The sequence below is a fragment of the Cuculus canorus genome, chromosome 2, assembly GCF_017976375.1.
Source record: "Cuculus canorus isolate bCucCan1 chromosome 2, bCucCan1.pri, whole genome shotgun sequence".
NCBI lineage: Eukaryota > Metazoa > Chordata > Aves > Cuculiformes > Cuculidae > Cuculus > Cuculus canorus.
Window position 1 is genome coordinate 135,818,696 of NC_071402.1, and position 27,789 is coordinate 135,846,484.

General features: G+C 40.2%; 1 protein-coding gene across 4 annotated transcripts in view; it reads left to right on the plus strand.

Annotated features, from left to right (window-relative positions):
• Positions 1-27,789, plus strand: part of CDK6 (cyclin dependent kinase 6) — a 141,083-nt gene that overhangs the window by 18,741 nt on the left and 94,553 nt on the right. For all 4 annotated transcript variants that reach the window (XM_054058084.1, XM_054058086.1, XM_054058088.1 and 1 more), the window contains exon 3: positions 11,606-11,741. In XM_054058084.1, the coding sequence (XP_053914059.1) occupies positions 11,606-11,741 (136 nt within the window). The remainder of the gene's footprint in view (positions 1-11,605; positions 11,742-27,789) is intronic.

A 27,789-nucleotide genomic window follows, 5' to 3' on the forward strand; every position in this document is an offset into this window, starting at 1 on the left:
AAATACTTAAAGAGCTGTACAGTCTGTAGACTACTTTGCTCCATCTGCGTTAATCTTTAAATGACGGGCTCACAGTGCTGTGTAAACTGGCTTGAAAAGGAGGAAACATATTAGATAGCTACCTGGAGAACCAGATGATGAAAGCATCTGAGAATCTTAGAGAAATAGATATTTTTAGTTTCCTTTCCATGTGCTATGAATGAATTTTAAATTAAAAAAGAAAACAAACGCAGCTTAGCAGAAGAAATTACGTGACAGCCAAGGAGCTCGTATGGCCACGTGCGAATGACTGTGAATAGGAAGAAAAACAGTGATGAAGCCCACATTTTTAAAAACTTGTAAGAGGTAATGTCTTAAATTCTGATGAAACGTGTAAGAAATTTGCATGCTAATGGAAACGAGGATCCCTTTTTATGTCTCGAGTGTTTAAAAGCAATTGCCCTCTGGCTAAATTTATTAAGCCAGAAAAATCTTCCAAGTTTCTATTGAAGATTTATTAGTCCCATTTGTTTCTGTTCTATACAACATGAATATTAAACTAAATACTGCAATTTTGTCACAGGTGAAACTCCCTTTCAAATTAAAGGAAATTCTGGGCCTGAGCCAAATCCAATTAAATACATGTACTGACGTTGTGAGCCTTATGTGAGTCCTGTGTGCAGAGCTTTTTAGGACTGATCAAGGTCTGTGAGGGCTGAGTAAATAGGGAAGAGGTATTTTCAGTGTCTTTTTTTATTTTTTTCTTTTGGTGACTCTCATGTTGTTTCAAGTTCCTTATGAGAAGAAATAGTTTAAAATATCTTCAAAAATCAATTGAACGTAATCTGGAATCCTACCAAGTAAAATCTTGCAATTACAGTCTACCACAGAAAGACTCATCTCTCCTAAATTCAGTTAAATTCAGTGTATGGTGTAAAGTAGTGATCTAGACATCTTCCACAGCGAGCAGAGAGAGACAGTACTCCCGCCTCAGAGTGATTCAACCAACCTACTTTCCCCTGAATATGTGGAGAACTTCGTGACTTTTTCAGATGAACCACCAAACCCAATACATGAGTTGTATGTCTTCCACAGTAGCTGAGAGGAGAACTCAGTGCTCCGGAGGCTCTGCTAGGCTATTGTGTAGATGGATGGCCTTTAAACTGTCTGATGATGTATAGCCAAAGACAACTACATTCAATGGAGTTGTGATTTTCTTGCAAGCCTTCGATCTGCCCACTGTATATGATGAGTTTAAGTATACCTTAACTTTGTATTCCCTTAGTTTTGGTTGTTTGATTTAAGAATAGTATCCTCTCACTGTTCTCTTCTCTTTTATATTGCTCTCTGCTACTCATTTCTCCTTTTAGAATGCAGCTTATAAAGAGGAGTGCAATGTTTAGGTGCATGAATCTGGCAGCCCCCCAGAACCTGGCCAAATCCTGTTTGTTTTTCTTATCCATGTGAGCAATTGCCTTTGTCTTTGGAGTTTTGGAAATCACCTGAGAGCTATTTACTTTTGGGCAAATGGGTTGTGATTTGTAGCATGGCAAGTGGTGGTGGCAGAATACGGTACAGTGCCTCTGGGAGGTCAGTTGAGTTCACTGTTCTCCTTTCCAGGATTTGCTGAAGTGAATGGAGGAATTCCCTTTGTCTGTAGTTAATGGTGCCTCTGGCATCACGGCACTTGGGCTTCTTGGGAGTGCATTTGGCATCAAAGCCTGATGAAGGTAGTTCCCCATATCAAGTGTAGCCAAAAAGCACTGTGAACTACGTCTATTTTTATGTCTTTTAACCCCGTACAGGACAAGCATATGTGGAATTCAACACACAAAATGTAGGACACTTTCGGGATTTTCTCTTGCTCTATTGCTGAATGTGGCAACTGCATTCGCTGCTTAACCACCTGCTTGTGTTGGAGGTGGGTGGATACGTCTGGTCCGTTTTCAGGAAATTTTGAGCAGTTCTAGTGAATCTATAAACAAATACTTTCAAAAGATTAAGACATTTTTTAAAAGTTGTTTTCATGCGGTTTAAATAACTGGTGTTAAATTGCTGTTTCCATTTGTAAGATAACAAGAACTGTTCGTATTTCTAGTCCCCCAGGTGAAGACTTGGAAAGCAACAGTTTATGGTTTTGTTCATTTCAGAATTTAAGGAAAAACAAATATTGTGATGAGCTCTCTGGAGTAAATCATTAACATTATTTTCAGAGAGATATATATATATGGCTGCATTCAAGAACTAAGTTGAGTTTTAAAGTTAATGAAAAAGTTAGGAAGAAGAGGCTTTGATACAGATGAGAAATTGAGGTACAAAAGAAGAGCTCACATGCAGGACCTCATCTTGTAGAATGTTTATTACATGGGTAAAAGAAGCCAGACCAGGAACTACGAACTGCAACTGCCATAGTAGTCATGGATTTAATTGACATACAGGGATTTATTTTGCTGTCTGAAAAGATAATGATTGAATGAGTCTAAGGAAGAGAAAAGTGGCCATTTTTGATCTTTTGTCTTTCACTTCACGTGCACGGACAATGAGTTCTCTTTTTTTTCCTTCTCTGCTTTCATTTCTCAAAGATACTAGGCGTATAATAGAGATGGAGCTTTAGATGATGTACACTTCCTTAGAAGTCACTTAGGTTATTTGCATGCTGGAAGTTAAGTACAGAGTAAATTCTTTGGTAGTTCAGGGTTAGTGGGTAGTACAAGATCAGTATCTATGACAGGTACTCTTTCTTTCTTCTGCACAGTCCAAAATCACATTTTTGTACCGACATATCTAAACATATTTCATAAAGTACTGCTCAAAACTTGTGTTAAGTCAACTGACTGTGCTGTCATAGCAATAAACAAACAGACTCTGTAAGTAAAGTTTGCACCTGATTTCCCAGAGTGGTGTTTTGTTTCATTCTCTCACCAAGGATTTTCTTTGCTATAATGTCATCTAGGGAGTCACGAACATAGAATTTGAAAAATGATATATAAACAAATGGGCATGACAGTGAACCACACAATGTTTTACTGTGTTTTACTTCTATATTTTTTTTTGTTTAATTGTTATTACTTTTTGTTTAATACATTGATATATAGCATGTTACATTAAAAAGCATACAGATGTCTGTAATAATTCCTTGAATACATTAGTACAATACAATTCAAAGTACTAAAAAGAATTAATTTGGTTTTCAAATTAGCAGCTGTCTTCGCTAACATATACGCTATTTATTTACTTTGTGTATATCAGTATCATCAGCTTCAGCCAATTTAGCCTTTTATTTTTCTTTAGGATTTTTCCCATCTATTTTCTTGCTCCTTTGCTTTTGCAGTGGAGTTCAGAGTATTGTTGAAGCATGGAGGTTTTTCCTTTCTAAAAGTAAGCTCTTGTTTCTTTTTTGAGAAACACAGACCATTTGGTCCCATCTCTACCAATGAAGCATTGTGGAAGTCTGTTTTCTTACAAGGCTATAATTTGTCGCTGTCTCACTAATCACTAGAACAATATTTTTCTGAGGATCTTAATCAAAGCTGTTGTTAATGCCAGGAAAAGTACCACAGCAAGACATTGTGGCCCTAGTGTGCTCTCTCTCCCTCTCCGATCACCATCACCATACCAGCTTTGGGCTTCTTTCAGCTGCTGCCTCCACTGTCCCTTCTTCCTAGGAAATATCAGCAACATCATCAGGGCTCAGGCGTATTTGCACTATTTAGCAAGGCCTCTAACTGGCTTGAGCAATCAATGGCTCTGATGGTTAGATGCGCCCTTCAGAAGTATTCTCAGTCAGGCTGTGGTTACTTGTATTCCTGAGGGCTTAGCATATGCTGGATGGTTAATTCAGATTGAAACGGAAGTTTTGTGTACAGCTATCATTGCCCATTAAAATTGTGGCAGTAGAATAAGCTAGAGGTCATTCAGAACAGCAGACTCTGAATTCATCAAAACATTAGACCTCTTCTGTCGTCTTCTACAGTACCTGCTTTTTTTTTAGGGTTTCCCATTGCATCTCTAAAAAAGCAAGAACTTGGAGTCAAAATTGCGTTGAAATTACTTACTGCATAAAAAATAGTGAATTAAACACCTCAGGAACTGCTGTGATATTGCAAGAATTTAAAAACTGTATGAGGTGGTTCAGAATATCAAACACTACGTTTGAATTTTTGCTGTGAATAGTTTTTATAGGGAGAGGAGGGGGTTTATTTCCTTATTATTTTTGATACAATGGCATCACCTTTAAGCCTCATGTGTAGAGAGATTAGATTATTAAGCTACTGAAGAATAAATGCTATTTTATGGTGTTGCAAAATCTTCCCAAGATCAGTTGTTGGTTTTATTTAAATCTAGGAAAGAGATAATCAATTTAGGTTTAGATCTGTTAGGTTTGGCAGAAGCATGAATTCAAACTGTAAATTGAAATATGGAGTCTGTAACAATCTGTTTGACTGTGAGCTCCATACGAATAAAGGCTGAATTTTGTTGTATCCCATCTTGGACCAAGTACAGCTGGGAGTTCAGAATAACTTCTGTGCTCTTCTCATTTGAATTAAACAAAACCAGTATTCAGACATAGGTTTTATTTACATGTTGAGCAATACTGGGAATTAAAAAAGGAATGCAGCTTGCTCTGAGGAAGGTATTTTACAGAAAATAAACAATAAAAGATGTACACACACTGCTAATAAATCAGAGCATCTTCAATTTGTACTCTGAACTGCAAGGTTATGAAGGCTCACTGGAGGCTGTATTACGGCAGCATAAGTGACTGTCAAAGTCAGTGTACATTTGCTTCCTGGAGGATCACATGAGAGCACTATGAATAGGTCAGACAGCTATTGCTGATCCTAAACAATCTGTCAACGACTGTCTTCATAACAGGTCATGTTATTTTTCTGATTTGAGGTTGACTTGGCCTGTCCCTCGCAGAAAGAATCTGCCATTCTCTTCAGTACAGCAGAACACGGGAATTAAGTGTTGGCACCAGCAAGCTAGTGTTTTTCCTTGGTAGTGGCAATTGCTCAGTGTGTGTTCAGTTTGAATTTAACATTAATTGCAGTGAGATGAAGCTGTTAACGGACCGATGAGGAGTTAAGTATCTCAAAAACTAGTGAGCTGTAGGATGAGTCCTGAAAGTGAAGTTCTGCAAGGCAGGATATTGCTTGAATTACTGAGCCTTACCAGATCCATTTCTGGTCCTTGCCTATTGAAATTAATCTCCTTTTGCGAAGAAAGTGTACAAGAACTGGCAGTGTGAGTGCTTAAAAAAAGACAGCATGCTGCTATGAACAAAGGGAGGTGCAGAGAATGTCTTGTCAAGCATATATTTCCTTCAAGTAAAACTGTTTAACAACTCCATCTTTTAGTGACTTGGGTGGCACAGTGAGTAAATGTGTTTGGCCTTCTCATCTTTTGGGCACAAATCTTGGCTTCTGTTGAAAATGAAAATTAGTTTTGGTGGTTTCATCTGAGCAGACGTTTGTCTGCATCACAAAACCATTCAGTCTGGCACCCAGGCTCGTCATTGCTCGAGTGGGGCCCAGTGTAGGAAAGCAGGGGTGTTACAGGTCAGGGCTGCAGTCGGTACTGAGCGTTGAAAGCTTGCCCAGTCAGCCCACACTATCGGACTTTAGCCAGTGCTATTTACTTCTCTTTCAAGAGCATCTATTTCTCTCTGTCACTTTCTCTGTCTCTCTTCCTCAGACACACTTAAAGAACAAAAACATCTTTTATACAGCTAAGCATTTTAAATAATTTTTCCACGTCAGAAAGTGAGAGAGACTGGAAAAAACTACAGCACAAAGCTCAGCTTGCAGATGAACGAGTGCCTTGTCGTCCTAATATCCCCCTTCCTTCTCTTAAACCTCACTTGTGAGTGGGCTGTAAGCAAGAATATTGGCTCTGCTGGAATAGGTCTCCAGTGTAGACCTTTCTGGTGCCTTGCTTCCATCATGCAGTTGCTTTTTTGCAGTAGTTTTTTCAGCTCTGTGCGCAGCGAATGAATGAATGACTACACAGATGAATACATCTGTCTGCATAACATCTGCCTGTCCTAGATAATTTATTTTATCTGCTGTTATGTCTGTCCTTTTCTGCTGTCTCCCTGAAAGAGGTTTCTTCTGAAGGCAAGGAGAGATCATGCTATGGTTTCCTGGGAGAGTACTGGAGCAAGGAAGATGTTCACAGACTCCAGGAACCCAGTAGAAATATAGAGAATAAGGATTTGAGTTGTAAAGTTGCCATCCAAGAACCCAGTAGAAATATAGAGAATAAGGATTTGAGTTGTAAAGTTGCCATGAGCAATGTAGAGATACCCAAGGTTATTTCAATTAATCAAGTTTGACTCTCATCATTTGATTGCTGCTGGATGAATGTCACAGTAAGGGCACATACTGCGCTGCAGGCAGTGCTGTGCTGTTGCACTGTATGCTTCCAGTACTGGGGTGGGTCACTTGAGGTGGTGTGTTTTTGCATTATGTTGCGGTCTGCTGTGGAACCATATCCTAAGTATGGATGCTCATCAGTGCAGCTTCAGCTGGCACGACAAGCCCGTTGGGAAGCTCCTGAAGACTCATATGCTTTTGAAAATGGAACTGAAGTCTTGCAATACTACATGTTTTTCGAAATGTTATCCTAGAAAAAACGTACTTAAAATATGAGATACTCTGAATTTAGAGAAATTAGAGATAATTTGTAAAACCAGTACTTCACTAAAGCTTCTTCGAGCAAGAAAAATCTATGTCTGTAATATTGACTTTCAGAGGCATGGAGGAGTAGGTGATTGCTGATTAAGATGAAACAAAGCAGCGTGTCCTGAACAAAGGGAAAGAGTTCTTGTCATACGTTTCAGAGTGTGAAGCTCTATTTCCTGTTTTGCTACGTGGGACATGGTTCTTGTAACACACATGTTCCACTCCACTTGCCCAGCTATTGTCTTCTTCATTTGAAATACGACCCCTTTTCTACAATACATTGGGTACATGTTATTCCAAGTAGAAACTGGTTTCTGCTAGCAGCATCTTTCTCCTTTTCAAAAGCAAGAAAGGAGAAGGTAGCTAATATTAAAAGTATGAGGAAAACTGGTTTCTTTTCAATGAGTGTGTAGTTTAAAGAACTACAGTGAACAAAGGACTTGCTGCTTAGTGGCTTCCAGAGAACAGAAGAGTCTAAGGCTGCTGCTGAAATTTGGACTTAAAGGATGCCTGACTGTCGTTCTTCAATGCTTTTAGGTATGAGAGACTGAAATTTCTGTGCCCTTGAAAATTATGGAGTCATGGGATTGATCTGAGCCAAAGGCAGCGAAAACAGAAACTATTCACGCTCCTCCCTACGTATTTGTCAATAAACCTCAATCCTGACCTGTAATAGTCTTGGTATCCCAAACTTGTGGTGTTTGCATAAGCACTGTCGATCATACATAAATTCTGTGCTGGTTTTCTTTCATGTGGTTAAATACCTTTTGGAGTTATGTTGAGACCACCAAACACTTTCTGTCTGAGTCTTTGTCCAGATTTGTAAATCCTTAAAACTCTAGAATATTACTGCGCTACTACTTACCACACCATAGTCTTCTTAACTATTTCTGCTACTTATAAATCAATGGTACCAGTTCTCTTTCTCTGTCATGCATAAGCTGCGAAATAACTTTTCCTAGGAAGACTTTGCATAAGAAAATTAAAGTAAGTCCATGTTATTGAAAAACTTGTGAGGGCAGGGACTTTCTTTTTATTCAGTGCTGTGGCTGACCAGCAAAGTAAATGGGTCTATGTTCACGTTTGATTAGTCCTACTGCAATAAAAATAGCAATAAGTCTTTGGATGCTTTGGCACCAAGTGTCTAATTCTTTGGTCTTCCCTTTGACTATGCTCTGGCTAGTTTTCCAGTTGCACTTAGTCATGTGTTTTACAGTAGTCAAGGAAATAATGTCCTACAATTTTCCAGGTCTTACAGTCAGATCTAGGGTTTTTTTTTATTTCTTGCAGGTGTCCTAGGATGATGGGTTTGATGTCCATCACTGTTGTCTGTTTGCTCAGGAAAAGGAAGTTTATTCCACTTGAAAATGGGTTACTTTATAGCAGTTCTCAAACTATCTCAAAAGCAAGTCCAGTAACACTAAAGGACTTTGTAGAAGCAGTTACAAAATTAGTACCAGTAAATAGACACAATGGGTTTCAAAGGAATTGGCAGAACTGTGTCTTTTCTTATAAAAGCATTAAGTATTCAGACTGTATAATGTAAAATGAAGATGAAATGAGGTTGTGTTTGTCAGATTACATGTTGTGAGTAGCTCCAGAGACTTCAAGACACATTATCTGGTTTTCTGAATTCAAAAAACATTAAGTATTTTTTTAACAAGGCAGGTGTTCTGCTAGGTTATAGTAAGATCCACTAGGCACTAGACACAAGAAATAAAACAGAGACATAGATTTATAACTGACAAGCTTTTTTTGCTTTGGTACAATTAACTTGAAAAAATGTGTGCATTATAACACAGGTACTCTGTAAGTGTCTGTTCAACAATTTTCCAGTTCAGATTGACACATTAGGCGATGTATGACTCCGAGCCAAACATCTTGTTAAATACTTGCAGGATTTCCCATAGCGGATCTTACTTTAATCAACTAATTCAAACGTTTCTTTAGTAAGTACAATAGAAGGGCAGGGTTTGTGTTTACAAAGTATTCAATATGGAAATACTGTATTAATTGAGGTACATTTATTTCGCTTGGGTTGGTGTCCACATAGCAACTCTTTAAATAAAAGACTTTCTGTTGCTTGTTCGAGAGAAGCAATCACGTGCAAAACTACCCCATCATGTACATAACATCTGAGAGATGTGCAATGTGGACAGTAGAGTTGTTCCTACCTAAAGAGGACAATTCTTTGGATGATTTTCTCCCAGTAGTTGCAAAATAATATAATTTATAAAAGGTAGTTTTATATCTGTGGAAACTATCAAGTAAGAAAAGCTGTGTCTTTCTCAACCTGTTTCCAGAATGATTAGCACAGGCAATGCTGAATGTCGTCTTCTTGTAATATCACAAATTCATATAAGCTGTGTTTTAAGTTATTATCTTTCTAAGGCAGCAGCTGTATTTTCTGTGAGTAAATACAGTGTACTTCCACCCAACCTGGTCCAGGATCTGGAGTTTTATTATTAACAGTAAAGCATTTACAGTTTCACACAAAGGGTGTATAAAAGGGAAAGATAATATTATTACTCTGTGATAATATATTGCTCAGTAATAGCTGACTAGGATTGCTCTCCTGTGAGTTCTCTATTCTGCTGTGCCAGAAAATGCCAGAATCAAAATAAGCCACATGCAGATGAATTAAACAGAGAATCAGCATTTCCCTCTACAGTGAGTTGGAAATTATGTGTTGCTTTTATTTTCTATACCGTGAAATCTTTTTTCTTTTTTTTTCTTGAATTATAATTCTGCTATAGTTGAAAAGATAATTTTGCTAGTGAGTTAAATACCTGGCAAAAAAGGTGTTTTAGAACATTTTTTAGGTAAATGTAGGTCAACACAAAGGAATCATACAGTGGAAATATTTTCCAGTGTTTATGTTCAGATGTTCAGACCTGTCTGGCTCCTCTCTATTTGCATGTGTTCGGGTTATATGCAGTCCGGCTACATTCCACATTGATTTATATAAATATATTGCAGATTATTAACCTCCAGCCAAATACGAGCAAATTTCACTTTTCAGGAAGGTTTGTGACTTTTCACAAAATCAGTTTTCTGTGTACAGAGCGCCTGTCTTCCATATACACTGCAGTAAAGGAATCATGAAGAGAACAGTATTTATGAGAAATGTGCTGAGACATTTGCTGCTACAGTCACTATATTTCCATAATAATTTAATTAATATTTGTCCACATGGTGATTACAAGTTAAATATAGACTGCATTCTTTTAGAGTATTTTTTTCACCCCTTTAGATAGGCGACAGCTTCTCCGTAATGTGTAACTCTGGTTCTTGAATTATTAGTCACTGAAAGCCTTCTTTTCTTTGAAAAGAAGTATGCATGCAGCCATTTTCAAAACATGGTGGCTAATAAACAATTTCTAGGTGTCTGGCCAAAGATTATGTAGGATATGCTAGTAACATGTTTAATCTATATCCTCTTAAGTGAAGCATAATGCACTCTTAAATCTCAATTAGAGTCTTCACAGATAGTTGTGCCGATTCTTATCTTCCCTTCTCTTGTGAGGTATTCTGAGATTTAAAGTCAGAAGTAACAACTCAACACAAAGTGTTTTCCTGCCGTGTTTGTCAGATGACCTCTTTGAAAAGCAGCAATCCCCAAGGCTTTGTGCGTGATCTGTTGTCTACAGATCCTGCATATAAAGCCTTCAGTTCTAGGACAAAGAATAAAAATATTACTTGATAATATTATCCAAAATCCTGCACTTTGCACAATGTAAGGAGGTGGGTGTTTTAAGAGGATGGAAGATACTAGTAATCAAATCATGTAACTGCTATGATGTTGACCAAATAAGCAGTAGTATCAACACTAGTTTTGGTTTGTTATCGATGATACGTTCTTCAGTTTAACTCAAGACTTTTTTTCTCAATAACGATATTCATACATTTTTTAAATGTGCTATCAACTAATAAAAGTAGTGATTGATTTTCCACCTCACTTCAGAGAAAAAGGCAATCTGATGTGTACAATTCAAAACTAAATGAATAACCACGTTAGTAAAATATGTGAGCATGGAACAAAAGCATCCTCCCATCTGTAAGATGATTTCCTATTGTGAGTTTATAAAAGTGACACTTGAGGAAGGGTGGTGAAAGTCCCTGGTGTGAGTATAGATGTGAAGCACAGAAGTATGGGAAGACATTTGTGAAAAAGGTAAAAAAGTAAAGTGGAGAAGATGAGGAAAAATCCTAATTAGAAAGAGAAAAAAATAGAAAATGGTAATCAGATAGAAATGTGACATTATGAAAAGCTTTGCAAATTAGTTTGAATTTGATGTTTTGCAACAGGTGAAATGATAAAGAAATTTTAATAAAAGAATGACAGAAAGTGATAAGAGAAGCAGACAAAAAGCTTTTCCCAGACTTTATCCTAAATCTGAGGGTGTTCCTTGTGTCCAGGAACTTGCAAGAATGATCAGCGCAAAAATTCTGTTTCTATCAAGAGAAATTTAATTCTAAAGCCCTGTAAAGGTGAACATAGGAGTTGTGTAGGTAAACACTGAAGGTGCATGCAAACACCTGGTATTTTTTTCTTCTCAAAAATGTTACTCTTTTTTTTTTTCGATTGAGTACAGGTGATGCAGCATAGAATATGAATGAATACAATTTTCTGTATTAACTTTAGTTGATTTGTCCAAAAAATATTTTCTTTTCATGTTATTATTTTACTTTGAATGGCTGTTGAATTCTTAATGTTTAATCCTATTTCAGAATCCACATGTGAAAGAGAAATGTGATAGTAGAAATGTATCAGTCATTATCTGATGAATCAAGAGCTGAAAGACTGTTTTAGCTTTGGAAAGCTCTTTTTTCCATTGTATGTACTGTAAGAAATGTAAAAAGACATGTATTTGCTGCAAATGTGTTTGTCTGTACAGGTTCCTGTATACTTACCTCCACCTTTCTTTTCCTCCTATCAGATTGTTTGATGTGTGCACCGTGTCACGAACAGATAGAGAGACCAAGTTAACATTAGTATTTGAACATGTGGATCAAGACTTGACTACTTACTTGGAAAAAGTTCCAGAGCCTGGAGTGCCTACTGAAACTATAAAGGTATTTAAGAAGATTTGGAGTATTATTTCAGAAAATATTAGATAGGAAGGGCAAAAAGATTAGTCACAAAGAAAAATTGCATTTTGATTCTATGGGATTTTGTCATATAAAAATTGAGTGATTCCCATTTTGGGACATGAATTGCGGCAGAAAGATCTGTATTCAAAACCAGATATATTCTCTTTGTAGAAATGCTGCATTTGGGTTTTTTCTCTCTTAGATTTATAAATCCTCTGAGTCTTGACTGTTTTACTACATGTAGTGTTCCAAATCATTAAGAAAAACCTTCTCTTGCATCTGTAGGCAGATCATTCCATTATTGTTTAATCCAAGACTGCTTGAACCCTCCCTAGAAGGCATGTCGCAGTGTGATTGATATTGTTAGAGTGGATAAGATAAATTCTGTGTTCCTGTCCCCTTCCCTTTTGTTTCCCCAAGAGAATCCATGTCCCTCCTGCCAGAGAGGTTTCTATATGTCCCAAGAGCAGGAAGGGTTCGCCATGGACCTGTGGTGAGCCGTGCAGAGGATGGGCTCAAGGAAGGGGATAACCATTGCCAGCTGTTGTAGAGGCTGGAAGGGCTCTCCTCTCAGTAACTGAAGGCTGATCATGAAGTTTTCCCATCACGGTAGCTCATATTCTGCATCTATAATGGAGAATATCTTTCCAGAATAGGACGTTATTGGTACTGTAATATGTGTACCAACTTCTCTTCTCTCTTGGGAATTTCACAGCAAAGTTCTACATTGAGGATCACAGCTTGAAATGTTTGACAAAAACAATGTTTAAGCCTGGAATTGACGTTCCTACATTTTGACTGTGTCTGTGTAACATTTCTTTTTATTTTTCATTTTCATAAGGAGAAATAGTTTATGCTTTCAGAGACAGATTATCTTGTATTTGTATAAGTACTTTCTGGAATTATGTTGTGCCGTCTTAGTCTGGCAAAAGTCCTGAGGGAGGAAAAGAAAACATGAAACCTATCTGAAATTTAGTTGTTTTAATATTTTTTTGTTAACGGCTTCAAACTTAGGAGCTCTTTGATCTTTCAGTATAAAATTAGACATAAAACTGATAAAGATCTTTTCACTTGTGCCAAAGTCTATAGCATCAATCAGTTCCAGCAACTACTTTTTTTAAGCAATCTTAATATTTTTTTTTAAATAAAAGGATACAACTTTCATTCAGTCTCAGCAGAAGACTGGAATGTACCTCTTGCATTTGAAGGACATTTATGACGATGCTGCTAGGGTTCTGCTTCCTTCTAGGGCTTTGAAGGGAACTATATTTCAATGTAACTGACGTTGTGAAAGTAACTTACAAGGTGACCGACTTATTATCTAATATATTAAAATGGAAGGGAACTGAGTGACCAAGCCTCTGAAATCTCAGTTTGAAATATGTTTTGAGCTATGTTTAATTTAGAGCAAATAGAAGAGGTGAACATTGGACTGAAAAAAAATTTGATTTTCTAAGACCCTACTCTGAATTTGCACTAGTAGATTGTAATATGTATGTTTAAGCATATATATCATGGACCTTACATATTAGTGAAGGAAATCATTGGGTTTGCTTTTAAAAAGCACTGTTCTGCTTACATGGTTTACTAGTTCAACCCAGTTGACTTATCTGAAAATTTGGCACTTATTGTACCCAAAAGAGAAAAATTTAGCCACACAGAAACAAAGAGGATCAATTCTGTGCAAGTTCCCCTGCAGGCAGTGAAATTACTGAGTCTAAAATTCAGCTTGTGGTACAGCTCTTTTTAAATGAGTGAGGAAAAATGTAAAATTGCTGTTTACTTGGTCATCTCTGTTGATTTCAACATTTGAACAGTAGCTGATGTTTTATTTCTTGAATTCTGTTTGGCAAGGGAAAAAGAAGAGAGATTCTGTTAAGTTACATCTTGTTGGTTCACAATTCATATGAAAACACCCAGTTTATGGACGTAGTCTTGCTGATAGTCAAGGCATCGATCACACAAGAATGAGTCTCAAGGCTTATTCCTAATGCATTTCAATACCTTTCTAATGATTGTCTTTATGGATATTCCTTGTACAAGCTGAAGCAAAGCATAATTCTCCTGGCTGCAAGGAAATATTGCCATTTTAAGGCAGCTGAGCATTTAACCCAGAGCACATACATCGTTAAATGACTAATCTGACTTTTTATAGTTTGGCTTTTGAGGTTAATATGGATTTGTACTTAATTTATTTTCCAAAATCAGGGACAATTTGTGTAGAGTGTTGCCCCTCTCTGCTAGCACGGTGCAAAACAACTGCCAGTATTGTAAGACCATCTGTTAAAGTTCCGCATGTGTCAGCAACACAGAGGTGCCAAATGATCCAAGTAAGCTCTGGATAGCTTGAAGTTGAAGGATCTAATATACCTCTTTGGCACCGTGGTGTAAACTCAACAGTTGTTAGTGGAACTTGAATGGCATAAATTTACTAGGAGAGAAGTATCAGCCCCAAAAGTTCTTTTCTGTGTAAATCAACTACTAATTATTACATGCAATATGGAAGAGGGAAACTCGGGTTTTGCTGTTTTGGGGCAGGTTGGTTTTTTAGTTATCACATGTCAAGGACTATAAGTGGCAGTGGTACCATTTTAAGAATTTCCTTTATGTTTTGCACATCGTAGTCAGACTAACAATTCAGAGAAACTAACTGTACCAACCATTTAAACACAGCTAAAGCTTTCGTCTTAATGATGTCCAGCAGTGTCTCTCTAAGGTCTAATGCCCTGCAGGAGGAGGCACCCCAGAGGTATTTTTAGGAACATATCCATGAGTGCCCATAAAATGATGGAAGAGAGGGAGTTTCCCTTTGAGATATTGCCTGGTAGTGGGAATACTTATAGAGGATGTAGGGCAGACATGCTCACTTCCCTCCCTGTTGCCAGGAGCATGAATGTTGTAGCCCATTTCTGTGTCTACTGAGTTCTAGGTTATTCTAAGCAGAGTTATTATGTTTTAGATCTTTTCTGCTGAAGCACTTCCATTTTTTAATGGACTATACTTGGGGCTAGAGATGTACATGGTTGCAAATGCTCATGAAAGTGGCATTTACCTTTGAAAGAGAGTTATGCTCAAGCCCTTAATCTAATTAATATGTCTTTGTAACTAGTGGATTGCAGTCCTATTCACCCTTGTCGGCTTACACTCGCTCAGACCCGATTAATATTTGCTCCATACGGGATGAATCAGAATCAGCAATGACAACATCTTCCTTCTTTCCTCTCAACCCATCGTATCCTCCCTTCTTTTCTTCCTGGGATAATCTCTAACTTTTGGGCAGTTTATTTGAAAATGGAAGGTATGAGTTCAGTTTCCTGGACACAGCTGTTAGTCATACACAAGTCTTTGGTAGCGTTAACGGCATTAGCAGTTGAGCCTCCAAGAACCTTGGCTCATTAGGAACTTTTGTTAGTTGTAAGGGTAGCAGAAATGGGAATGACACGTCTCTACCACAGAAAGATTTTTTAAAAACAAAAACTTTAACAAGCCACAAAAACATTTTGATGATTAATCTTCAGGCTTGAGAGCACAAATCTTATGAGGAGCAGCTGAGGGAAGTGGGGTTGTTTAGTCTAGAGAAAAGGATGCTAAACGTAAACCTTCTCACTCTCTACAACTACCTGAAAGGAGGTTGTAGTGACGTGGGCGTTGGTCTCTTCTCCCAGGTAACAAGCAATAGTACAAGAGGAAATTGTGCCAGGGAAGGCTTGCACTGCATATTAGGAAATATTACTTGACTGAAAGGGTTGTCAAGCATTGGAACAGGCTGCTCAGGGAAGTGGTTGAGTCACCATCCCTGGAGGTGTTTAAAAGATGCATAGATGTAGTGCAAAGGGACGTCATTTAGTGGTGGACTTAGTAGTGTTATATTAAGGGTTGGACGTGATGATCTTGAACGTCTTTTCCATCCTAAATTATTCAGAGATTCTGTGGTTCTGTGTTAAAGCTGAGTAGTCACATTTTTATATGGTTTTGAGACTGACATGCTGTTTGATCCTAAAGGCTCTGGATATGGTTGTTAATAATTACATTTTTACAGTGGGAATCATCTGCATCCAAAAAGTTAAAGTTTATCAATTTAGACTTGGTATACTTAAACTATTGCAACATATATAACAATATTTATCTTTAAATGAATATATTCCTATGTTGGCTTGGTATGTAGAGCTGTAAATTATGTCATTTAGGAATGGCCCTTTGAAGTGCCTTTTAGTCATCTTGTTCTTCTAGGCCAAGGAATCTTTCAGAATGGGCTGGAATAACAAACTGTTCCTGAGGTTCTGAAATTTTAGTAATGAACAAAGTTAATTTTGTGAGGTAATGTCAGTGTAAGCCGCTTTGTGGCTTCTTGCAATAGTTTTCTTGCAACTGTTGAGAACTTAGTGTGCAGAAGCTACACGTGCTAACTGGGCTGTTCCTGTCTCAAAGTGACAGCCAACAGGAGGGAAGAGGACAAAGGTCTCTGGCATAGCATGTGCATACATTATCTATCATGGGATGTTAGAAGAGCTGGGAATGACCTTCTGCCCAGGTCTGTGATCTGTGAATCTTCATGGTATTCCCCACAGCCTGGAAAAGGGCAGCCAAAATGACACTGAGAACAGTGTTTAAGGTATATCTTTTTCTTTGGTGTTTCCTGATTCCTCTCACAAATAAATGGCTTTTGTGGATATTATTCTCCTGTGCATTGGAAGCCTAGATCTCTGTCTGATTCAGGGATCCAGATTTTGCTGTTTAGATGTCTGAAACTTTGGCCAGTATACCAGAGAACCTAATTTCCTTTTGTGGATTTAACTGACAGTAGCCCATAAACTGAATTTTAAAATAATACCCCCAGTCCTAGAATAAATGTTGCTGTTGCATCCCTGTGCACTTCCTGTAACTTATGTTACCTGCTAGCAAACCATGCAGACTAGTCACATCTTTGCAAGACTCTTAGAAAATTAATATGAAGATGTTGCTTCTCAGAAAGCAAACCAATGTTCAGTGTTGTGAGGTGAGTCATCAACCATCTGCTACGGTTGCACCTACTCAGTTGATCACATATGATTGGTAGAGCAGATGTCGCACAATCATGCAGTTCTGAAAACAACACAAGATATTCCAGGAAAACAGATTCATCAGTACTGAGAGTCTTCAGAGTGTGCCCGGTTCTAACAACATCAAAGCTAAAAGTCTCTAAAAACAAAGGGCCTACTCAAACGAGTAAGAAAGCTACTAAGAGAAGGGCTGTTACTTACAATTTCGTTTCAGTACGTTTGTGGTAGAGAAAGAAAAAAAAATCTTAGTGAGGAATTTAGAGTCCAGAAATAATGGATCAGATCCTCAGCTGATGGTAAGAGGGGTAAATCCATGAGCTTTCAGTAAAATGATGCCCATTTACAGCTGCTAAGGATCTTGTTCTTTGTGGACTGTTTTGCAATAATTTTTATTCTGAATCCATACTATGAATTAAAGAGTTACTACAATAAATAAACAAAAGGACTGAACTGATGTATCATTGTGGAATAAATCCTTTGTTTTTTTCCCTGTGATCCTACTGCCAGGACTGCTGCATGGAAGGGTAGCAGGAGAAAGAGCAGGTGCCCTGCACAAGTGGCAGATCTGAAGAAACTAAACCTTAAAAAGAGGATATTCTCCAAATGGAGGCGGTTCTCTCTGCTGCAGGTGTTGTCGTTTCTTTCCCATACTGTGCTGCATGTAGAGATGCTGCCACTTTTCCTTTGGTGCAGTGGTGCACATAGTAATGCACGATCTGAACAAGGGTCTAGGAGGAGTCAGGATTTGAATAAAGACACTGCTGAACACAGGGTTCTACATAACATGAAATTGTATCCATACAGTTTAGCAGATCTTTACTTTATATTCAGTATACAGCCACTGATTTTAGTTATTGTGGCATTAAATATCTCCAAGTCCCTACCATTTCCAAATTGATATGCAAATATTTTCAAACTGATTACAGTGTACAGTGGTTTTTGTGCAGTGCCACAGCCCAGGACTGCCAGGACCTCCATTGCTTACGAACAGAGAGCTCATAAAAATGTGAGGCACTCCAATAATTTTAAATCACCCTGTCCTGACTGGGGTGATTTAAAATCATTGGAGCGCTTCACATTTTTTCAGTTGTTCCAGTTTGGAAAGCAGTCAAGCAACATTGTAGCATAATGCATGAAAGCAACCTGCCTGAAATAATAATTTCAGTCTTCCAAAACAATAACAGTGAATTGGAAATGTCACTGTGAAAAGATGTCTATCAAGGACTCTAAATAGACATTTCAATCTGCTTTTCTTTTATGACCCAAACTCTCAAGGCAGCAGTCTAGCCCAGTAGGACCCTAAGGGACACATCCTTTTTGAAGTCCAAAGGAAGCTATTGTTTTCAATAGATAGAGAGCCAGAAATCATCTTTATTCAGAAAGTCAAAGAGAATGAAGAAACTGAAGAGATGGGCAGGGATAGAGATTGAGCCTTTTGTAGAACAGAATTTATGATCAAGTAATTGCAAAATCGCAGTATTATAAACACTGGACATGAAGTGTTGTTATCAGCTCATTAATTCTGCAGAGCTGGATGTTGATGTGATGCAACAGTATGCTTATGGATCCTACTGCTCTGGGTTTCCTTGAGATGCTCTTGGATTTTTAGCAACACTGGATTTTTATTATTTACTACATCATTGTGGTAGCAATTTCTATGTGAAGTGTTTTGATGACACTGTGAAAAAAAAGGGAGCACATGTTAGGAATAATGCTCAAAGAAATGTAAAAGTGGGGCTAGACTGCCAGGCACCATGTACTGTACTGTTCTGCAGCAGTCAGTGGCAGTTCCTTAGAGATGGCAGTATTTTCAAGATGATTTCTTTTTGTCTTGTGGTGGTGGCATATTGTCACAACTTGCTCTGCAAGTAAATCTTGCCTTGGAGATCAGCAGAAGTGTCACTCATGTTTTCATAGTCTCTCTCTTCATCAAAGATGAGATGCCACAATTAAAGCAATTAAGAGAAAGCCATTGTAGCTCATGGTGAACGTAAAGCAGTGGCAGAACAATAGACACAAATGTCTGGATTTACCCATGTTCTGAATTTTGCTTAGAAGCCATATGTTACTTTTGACAAGTAATTTGAAGGTTAGACTGCAGCAGATGTGAAATAAAGAGGAGGCATTCAAAGAGCCCTTCTTGATTTTTATGGGGGCTGATAGGAATCACTTTTCTTAGGAGTAGTTTCTGCACTGGAGGGAAAGCAGGCACCTGTGCCTCTGCATACCCACAAAGTTATGCTTCGCCCCAAAGCAGGCACACAGACATGGGGAAGAGGAGATGACAGAGGGACACAAATTGTTACAAGGTAGATGCTTGGGAAACCTGGCCAACTTTTTTTTTCTTGTTGAACTCAAGATTCTCAGCTGATCTGGGACAAGAACTGTTGTGGCAGGATACCTTTCCCATCTCAGCCAACCCGAGTTAGGGCAGCTCAGATTCTGTAAACCAGGATGTTCTTGAAGTGTCCATATTTATTCTCAGCAAATATACGTCTGTAGTGTGGAATAATTCAAAAGTTGGCCACAGACAACACCTAGGTAATAGAAGGTAACATACCAATCAAATAAGTCATTTTTTAAAAACTGTTTTCTCTATTCCACTCCAAGAGAATTTTAATACTCTTCCTCTAGCTGTATTCAGTGCTTTCATGCCAATGAATAGGCAGGTTATCATATCCCACAGTAAACATGAATTTGAATCGTGTTACTTTAGTGATTTAATCAAGATACGCTGTGTTGGTTTCTTTTTCTCTGTAACAGATGCATTTAAGTTATGCCAGAGAGGAAAGTCCCATATAAATGGGTAAGGATCCCTCCTCCCACAACAGCTCATGCCTCTGGCACTGGCTCCACTTGTGGAAGCTGTGCTCACGAAGGGGAACTACTTCGCGTGGTGGCAGAGCTGATGGAGGAGGTGAGTAGACTAAGGACGGTCAGGGAATGTGAAAGGGAGATGGATCACTGGAGCAGCGCCCTCTCACAAAATCAGCAGGCTGCTGGAGTTAGTGCAGCTGAGCAACTCCCACCTGCAAACTGTAAAGTTGGGGGAACAAGAGATGGGGAATGGCAGCAAGTTCCTGCCCAGCGCAGGAAACCTGCTCCTTCCACCCAGACAACAAACCCCCAGATACCCTTGAGGAATAAATATGAAGCACTGCAGGTTGAACCCATCCCTAAGGATGAAGAAGATGCACCATCCTCCAAAGACCATAAAAACATCCTCAGTAAATGAGGAGAGTGATCGTCTTAGGGGATTCCCTTCTAAAAGGAAAGGAGGGACCCATCTGCAGGCCGGACCTGCTCCACAGGGAGGTCTGCTGCTTACCAGGGGCATCAGTGAAGGATGTCACTAGAAAACTTCCTTCCTTGGTGAAGGAGACAGATTATTACCCCCTGCTAGTATTTCAAATAGGCCATGGTGACTTACAGCGCAGAAAGCTGAAAGCCATCAAGAAGGACTTCAGGACTCTAGGGAGAATGATGGAGGGCTCTGGAGCACAAGTAATGTTTAGCTCCATTCTAGTGCTAAGGAATGAGAAGCAGGAGGTCAAAGAGAAACAGTTGATTAATGCCTGGCTCCAAGCCTCGTGTGAGGAGAAAGGCTTTGGATTCTTTGATCATGGGGTGACCCACCCACCCCCAGGCTTTCTTACTAGGGATGGGACGTGCTTGTCTCCTAGGGGGACTAAAGTCCTTACTAAAATTCTAGCTAGACTCTTAAATAGGGCTTTAAACTAGATGTGAAGGGGGAGGGGGATGAGACCAGGCTAGTTGGGAGTGAGCCTGGAAGTGGGACTCCAGTAACTGAGAGATGGTGTGCTGGAGTACATCACCTCAGAGCGAGTGGGGGCGATTATACCTGTGGACAGTAAGGATGAAACTGGCACTGTGGAGTTAGTTATTCCAGGGACCAGTCAATCGGGAATGAACTCTATTTTCTTTATGAAGGCTGAAGGTTTGCCAGCCCAGCTGAAGTGCATTTACATCAATGCATGCAGCATGAGCAATAAGAAGTAGGAGTTGGAAGCTATTGTAGGGCAAGGTGACTACGATATTGTTGCCATCATGGAAACGAGGTGGGACGACTCGTATAACTGGAATGCAGCCATGAGGGGCGGGGTATAAACTCTTCAGGTGGGACAGGAAGGGTAGGAGAGGAGGTGGTGTAGCCCTTTATGTTATAGAGTGCTTTGATACCCTAGAGCTCAGTTCTGGTGAGGAAGGGACTGAGTGCCTGTGGGTTAAAATCAGAGGTGCCCACAAGAAGGCAGACATTGTGGTGGGAGTCTGTAACAGACCACCCAACCAAGAAGAAGCAACTGATGAGCTCTTCTATAAACAGCTGGGGATAGTCTCTAGATCTCTACCTCTTGTCCTCGTGGGAGACTTCAGTCTTCCTGATATCTGCTGCTGGAAGTACAATACAGCAGAATGGAAGCAGTCTAAGAGGTTCCTGGAGTGTGTGGAAGACAACTTCCTCACACAACTGGTGAGTGAGCTGACGAGGGAGGGTGCCCTCCTGGACCTGCTGTCTGTGAACAGAGAAGGCCTTGTGGGGGATGTGACAGTTGGAGGACGCCTGGTACAAAGTGATCATGAGATGATAGGGTTTTCAGTTCTAGGTGAGATGAAGAAGGGGATTAGCAAAACAGTCACATTAAACTTCCAGAGGGCAGACTTTGGATTGTTCAGAAGACTGGTTAGCCCCAGACTGGGTTAGTCCCATGGGAGACAGTCCTTAAGGGCAAGGGAGCCCACGAGGGCCGGGCACTCTGCAAAAATGAAATCCTAGCAGGTCAGGAGCAAGCCATCCCTATGTTCTGGAAAAGGAGCTGGCGGGGAAAAAAACCAGCTTGGTTGAGTAGGGAGATCTTGAGAGATATCGGAAAGAAGAGGAATGTCTATGAGCTTTGGAAGAAGGGACAGGTATCTTGGGTAGACTACAGGGAGGAAGTGAGATCGTGCAGGGAAAAAATCAGGAGGGCTAAGGCCCAACTAGAAATCAAACTGGCTTAAGTCTGTGAAAGATAATAAAAAATCTTTCTACAAATACATTAACAAGAAAAGGAGGACTAGGGAGAATATTCAGTCCCTATTGGATGCAGAAGGAACAACAGTGACAAGGGATGAAGACAAGGCTGAGGTACTTAATGCCTTCTTTGCCTCAGTCTTTAATAGTAAGGAAAGTTGTTCCCTCTGTGTACAATCCCAGGAGTTAGAGGAGCAGAATGTGGCTCCCATGATCCAAGAGGAGGCGGTTAGAGACTTGCTTGCCCAGCTAGACACCCACAAGTCTATGGGGCCGGATGAGATCCACCCAAGAGTATTAAAGGAGCTGGCAGATGTGCTTTCCAAACCCCTTTCCATCATCTTCCAGCAGTCCTGGCTGACCGGGAAAGTTCCACTGGACTGGAGGCTGGCTGATGTTGTGCCCATCTACAAGAAGGGTTGCAGGGAGGACCCAGGGAACTACAGGCCTGTCAGTCTGACCTTAGTGCTGGGGAAAGTCACGAAACAGGTGATCTTGAGTGCTATCATGAAGCACATGCAAGAGAACTGAGTGATTGGGCCCAGTCAACATGGGTTCACGAAAGGCAGATCTTGCCGAACTAACCTGATGGCCTTCTGTGACAAAGTGACTCGACTACTGGATGGGGGAAAGGCTGTGGATGTAGTCTTCTTGGACTTCAGTAAAGCCCTTGACACAGTTTCTCACAGCATTCTGCTTCAGAAACTGTCTGCCTCTGGCCTGGACAGGTGCACACTCTCCTGGGTTGAAAACTATTTGGGTGGCCGGGCCCAGAGAGTGGTGCTACATGGAGGCCAGTTACAAGTGGGGTTCCCCAGAGCTTGGGACTGCATCCAGCCTCTTCAATGTCTTTATCAGCGACCCGGATGAAGGCATTGAGTGCACCCTTAGCAAGTTTGTGGATGACACTAAACTGGGTGGAAGCATGGATCTGCTGGAGGGTAGGAAGGCTCTGCTAAAGGATCTGAACAGGCTGGACTGCTGGGCTGAGACCAGTGGCATGAGGTTTTAACAAGGCCAAATGCCGGGTCCTGCACTTGGGGCACAACAACCCTATGCAGTGCTACAGACTGGGGGAAGAGTGGCTGGAGAGCTGTACAGAGGAGAAGGACCTGGGGATGTTGGTTGACAGCCGACTGAACATGAGCCAGCAGTGTGCCCGGGTGGCCAAGAAGGCCAATGGCATCTTGGCTTGTATCAGAAACGGTGTGACCAGCAGGGCCGGGGAGGTTATTCTCCCTCTGTACTTGGCACTGGTGAGACCGCACCTTGAGTACTGTGTTGAGTTCTGGGCCCCTCACCACAAGAAGAATGTTGAAGCTCTGGAGCGTGTCCAGAGAAGAACAACGAAGCTGGTGAGGGGGCTGGAGAGCAAGTCTTACGAGGAGTGGCTGAGAGAGCTGGGGTTGTTTAGCCTGGAGAAGAGGAGGCTGAGGGGAGATCTTATTACTCTCTACAACTACCTGAAAGGAGGCTGTGGAGAGGAGGGTGCTGGCTTCTTCTCCCAAGTGACAGGGGACAGGACAAGGGGAAATGGCCTCAAGCTCCGTCAGGGGAGGTTAAGGCTTGACATCAGGAAAAAAATTCTCACAGAAAGGGTCATTGGGCACTGTTAACAGGCTGCCCACGGAGGTGGTGGAGTCACCTTCCCTGTAGGTGTTTAAGGGACGAGTGGACGAGGTGCTGAGGGACATGGTTTAGGGATTGTTAGGAATGGTTGAACTCGATGACCCAGTGGGTCCCTTCCAACCTAGTGATTCTATGATTCTAAGGATGGATTTTTTTTTTATTCCATGTTTTCATATGTAGAACTTAGAACTAGCTTTAAGAATTCAAAAATTATTTATATATGTGGGTACAATCACATGTGTATAGATATATAGTTTTTGCAAAAGTTCTCTAACATATTTGCAGGAAAAGATGTTGCTGTTTGAAAATGTTGGGAAATGGAAAGTCAATGATCAACGCTCTACTTTCTGTGAAGTTCATGATCTCAAAATAGCTGTGGGCCAGAAGAGGCTGGAACTGGCAATTCAGATGCTTAGAGAAGACTCAAAAGTATAAGAATACAGAAGGGCTAGCACCATTTCTCCCCTTGTGCACAGGGAGTGGTTTGATGTATGTTGCCTTTATATGCATACATATGAAAGCACACTATGCATACAAACACACACAGAGAGAGAGAGAGAGATAGACAGACAGACAGACGTGTATATCTACTGACTCTCAGAGTACATCTCATAGGCTTATGTTCCAGCTCATCATCAGATACAGCCGAGCTAGAATGAGGGCTGTTACAGTCATAGGAAAGAATAAAATGGGACCCGGCCGAGTCTGTGCCTTTCCCTCCTACTCAGTGTGTTGGATCAGAGACACATGGAGAGCCCCTGTCCCCCCTGCCCCTGCAGATACCAGAACAGACATGGTTCCTCCTTGCTTCCCATCCTGTGGCAACCAGGACAATACTGCAGAGAAGCAGCAGCCAGTGGCATCAGCCAGCTACACTCAGCTGCTGAAGCAATCAGAGTCAAAACCTCTGACATTCAGGAGAGTTTCCAGTGATTTCAACTCAATGATCTCTGCCTCTGCTAATCCCATTTTTTCCAGCCCTTTTCTTCCTTCTTTCCTTCCATCCTTCTGCTTTCATTTTGTTACCTCACTTTGACTCTGTGTTTACACAGTGTAGCATTCTCCTGTCCTGTTCTTTCCCTCCCTCCAGAACTTTTCTCTCTTTCACTTTTTTTTCCATTTTGCTTATCCCCTCCTAACTGATTCTGCTCCCATAAAAAGCTAATATCATGGAACTGTCATACTGTTTCTCCACCTGGGGTCTGTCTTGTCCATTTTATTTCTGAGCTTTTAATGGAAAAGGACTGTGTGAAAACCTTTGACTGTATAGTGCCCACCATAATAGGTCCTTTTTGGCTGGCCTTTACACAATACCTTGTTAAACATGAGTCATGATAATCAGATCCTACAACAGCATTATTTGTCTAAAATAGTGTTTCTCTGCTCTGCCGTTTCCCCACCACAGGCACTTAACACATTTACACAACTGCTTCCTTTATATATCAATGCTCTGTAATCAGCGTATGGTTCATGTTACAGGTTTCTCAGCTTTCAAAGTGAAATAAAACGATCTTTCTACCATTTTGAGAATATCCTTCTTTTTAAGAAGTCTAAACAAAGACGCACATTATTAGTAAGTTTGCAGGCAGCTGCAAGAACACAGAAAATTTAGAAGGAAACATGAGTTAAAGAACTGAAATACTGTTTGTTGTTTGCTCTTGGTTTGACAGCAAGGGAAAATATTTAGACATAAAAATGATTAGTTTATTTGTAGTTTTAATAAAGTAGACGTGGTTTTGTAATATTTGCCAGTATTGGAACTCCAGAGCATAGCTATGGGTCAAATCCTTCTGTGGTGTAACTGTTGAATTCTTGGGGTTCCTCGGGGGGTGAGTGTGGTGCAGTGCTATTGGCATCCGTTAGCAAGCAGCTTTTCATTTATTTTCATGCAAAGCCTGAACAGTTTGCAATTAAGAAAGAGAAAATTACAAAGGCTCAAGCTCCTAGATCAAATTTGTCCTTAATTTTTGGGTTGGAAGTGTTATCCAAAGACACATAAATATCTGTATTTTAGATTCTTCTTATTTCTCTGTTATGGTTACAGCTATACAGTTCTACCACTTATGTCAGTGTATGTAAAGTATTTAAACCCATGCTGGAATATATTCCTGAACCTTCTGGCATCAGACCTTAAGGGAGAGACCTCAAAGGGTGCAGAGGCTCTGCTCCAGCAAAACACTTGAGCTTCTGCTAAATTCTATGTTAACAGATCGCTCCAGCTTTAGAAATCAGGTTGAAAGACGGCGAACAGAGAATCAGTGATTATGCAGTACTACGGAGCTGATGAATTCCAAGGTTAGAGCAAGGAAGAATTGAAACCATTGTTTCCATAGTCTCAAAATAGTCATAAACAGGCATTTGTTGACACCAAGCTGAGTGATGTAGTTGCCACACCAGAAGGACCTGGACAGGCTGGAGAAGTGAGCCTGTGAGAACCTCATGAGATTCAACAAGGCCAAGCGTAAGGTCTTGCACCTAGGTCAGGGCAATCCCCGTTTTCAGTACACAATGGGGATGATGTGATTGAGAGCAGCCCTGCAGAGAAGGACTTGGGGGTGCTGGTCGATGAGAAGAGCCGGCAACATGTGCTCGTAGTCCAGAAGGGCAACCGTATCCTGGGCTGCATCAAAAGAAGCATGGCCAGCAGGTTGAGGGAAGTGATTCTGCCCTTCTATTACTCTCTTGTGAGACCTCATCTGGAATACTGTGTCCAGTTCTGGAATCCTCAACGTAAGAAGGATATGGAGCTGTTGGAACGGGTCCAGAGGAGGGCTACAAAGATGATCAGAGGGCTGGAACACCTTCCCTACGAGGACAGGCTGAGAGAGTTGGGCTTGTTCAGCCTGGAAAAGAGAAGACTCCGAGATCTTATAGTGACCTTCCAGTACCTGAAGGGGGCCTACAGGAAAGCTGGAGAGGGGCTATTTGTAAAGGCTTGTGGACATAGGACCAGGGGGAATGGGTACAAACTGGAGAAGGGCAGATTTAGACTGGACATTAGGAAGAATTTCTTCACTATGAGAGTGGTGAGACACTGGCACAGGTTGCCCAGGGAGATTGTGGCTGCCCTGTCCCTGGAGGTGTTCAAGGCCAAGTTGGATGGAGCCTTGGGCAGCCAGATTTAGTGGGATGTCCCTGCCCATGGCAGGGTTTGGATCTAAGTGATCTTTAAGGTCCCTTACAACCCTAGCTCTTCTATGATTCTATGATTTTGCTTGTGTTTAAATGCTTTGTCAGAGTAAGGAAGTAGTCTTCCCTCAAAACTTATGTGTAAGCAATGTCTGTGCCTTTGGAACCAGACTCCTGATTATTCACAAAAGTTTGTCATAGTTGGTCATCATAGTAGACTGACTCAGTAATGGAAGAGAGCTCCAGAGGATTCCAGGTTTGTTGGACTGGCTTGTTTCTTTCTTTTTTCATTAATACCATAAATGTTCTGGCCGCATAATTTATCCCATTTCCCTTTGAAAATCATGAGAATACCTGTTTGAAAGAAGAAGCCATTATACCATTGTGACCAACTCGATAGAAGCCAATGCATTATGTCTATTAGCGCTGAGCAGTGTCTTATACCGCAAAAGGGCCCAATGCAGTTTGGCTTAATTACAAAGAAAGTTGCTGCTCAACAGTTTTCACTGTTGCTAAATATGTGACTCTACAAACAGTGCCATAAAAATTCTGAGTATTTCTAAAATGTCCCACTTCTTTGGTCTGTGCAATAGGAAGCATTGCTGTGTAACTTTAAAATGCCAAAAATAATCAAGAAGACATGTTAGCCATCTCTTCAAAACATATTGTTTCCAAGCCAGTAAATTCAGCTGCTGAATTTTTGTCCTTTGTTTTAGGATGTGAAAGTTCTGTTGCATAACTACAATTAAGGAATCTCAGAAGGCTCTGAAATGTTACAATATTCTGTGGATGCAAAAGCAGAGTCATTTTTCGTTTAGTTTTACAGCAGGGAAGGAGCACTGGAATGGCAGCATGTTGTCTTTTTTTAACATCTAGTTTATGATTCATTCTAAAATATTCTTTCATTTGGAATTAACTTTAGATATTCCTGTTCTGACAAGCAAAGTAAATATTTTAGCAAGGACTTTTGGAGAGAAATTTTGACAGTAATATACTCCTCCCTTAGTGTTACAAAGGAAATACTGGCTATCCAAACCAGAGTCGGCATTTTAATGGAAATGGTTCCAAAAGAATACGTGGGATGTTACAAATGTAAAATGCATTTAATGAAAGAGTATACAGATGTCTTTCATGTATTTTAAATAAAAATGTCTAATTTGAGACTTGAGAAACTCAACAGCGATCTCTGAGCATATGCTTG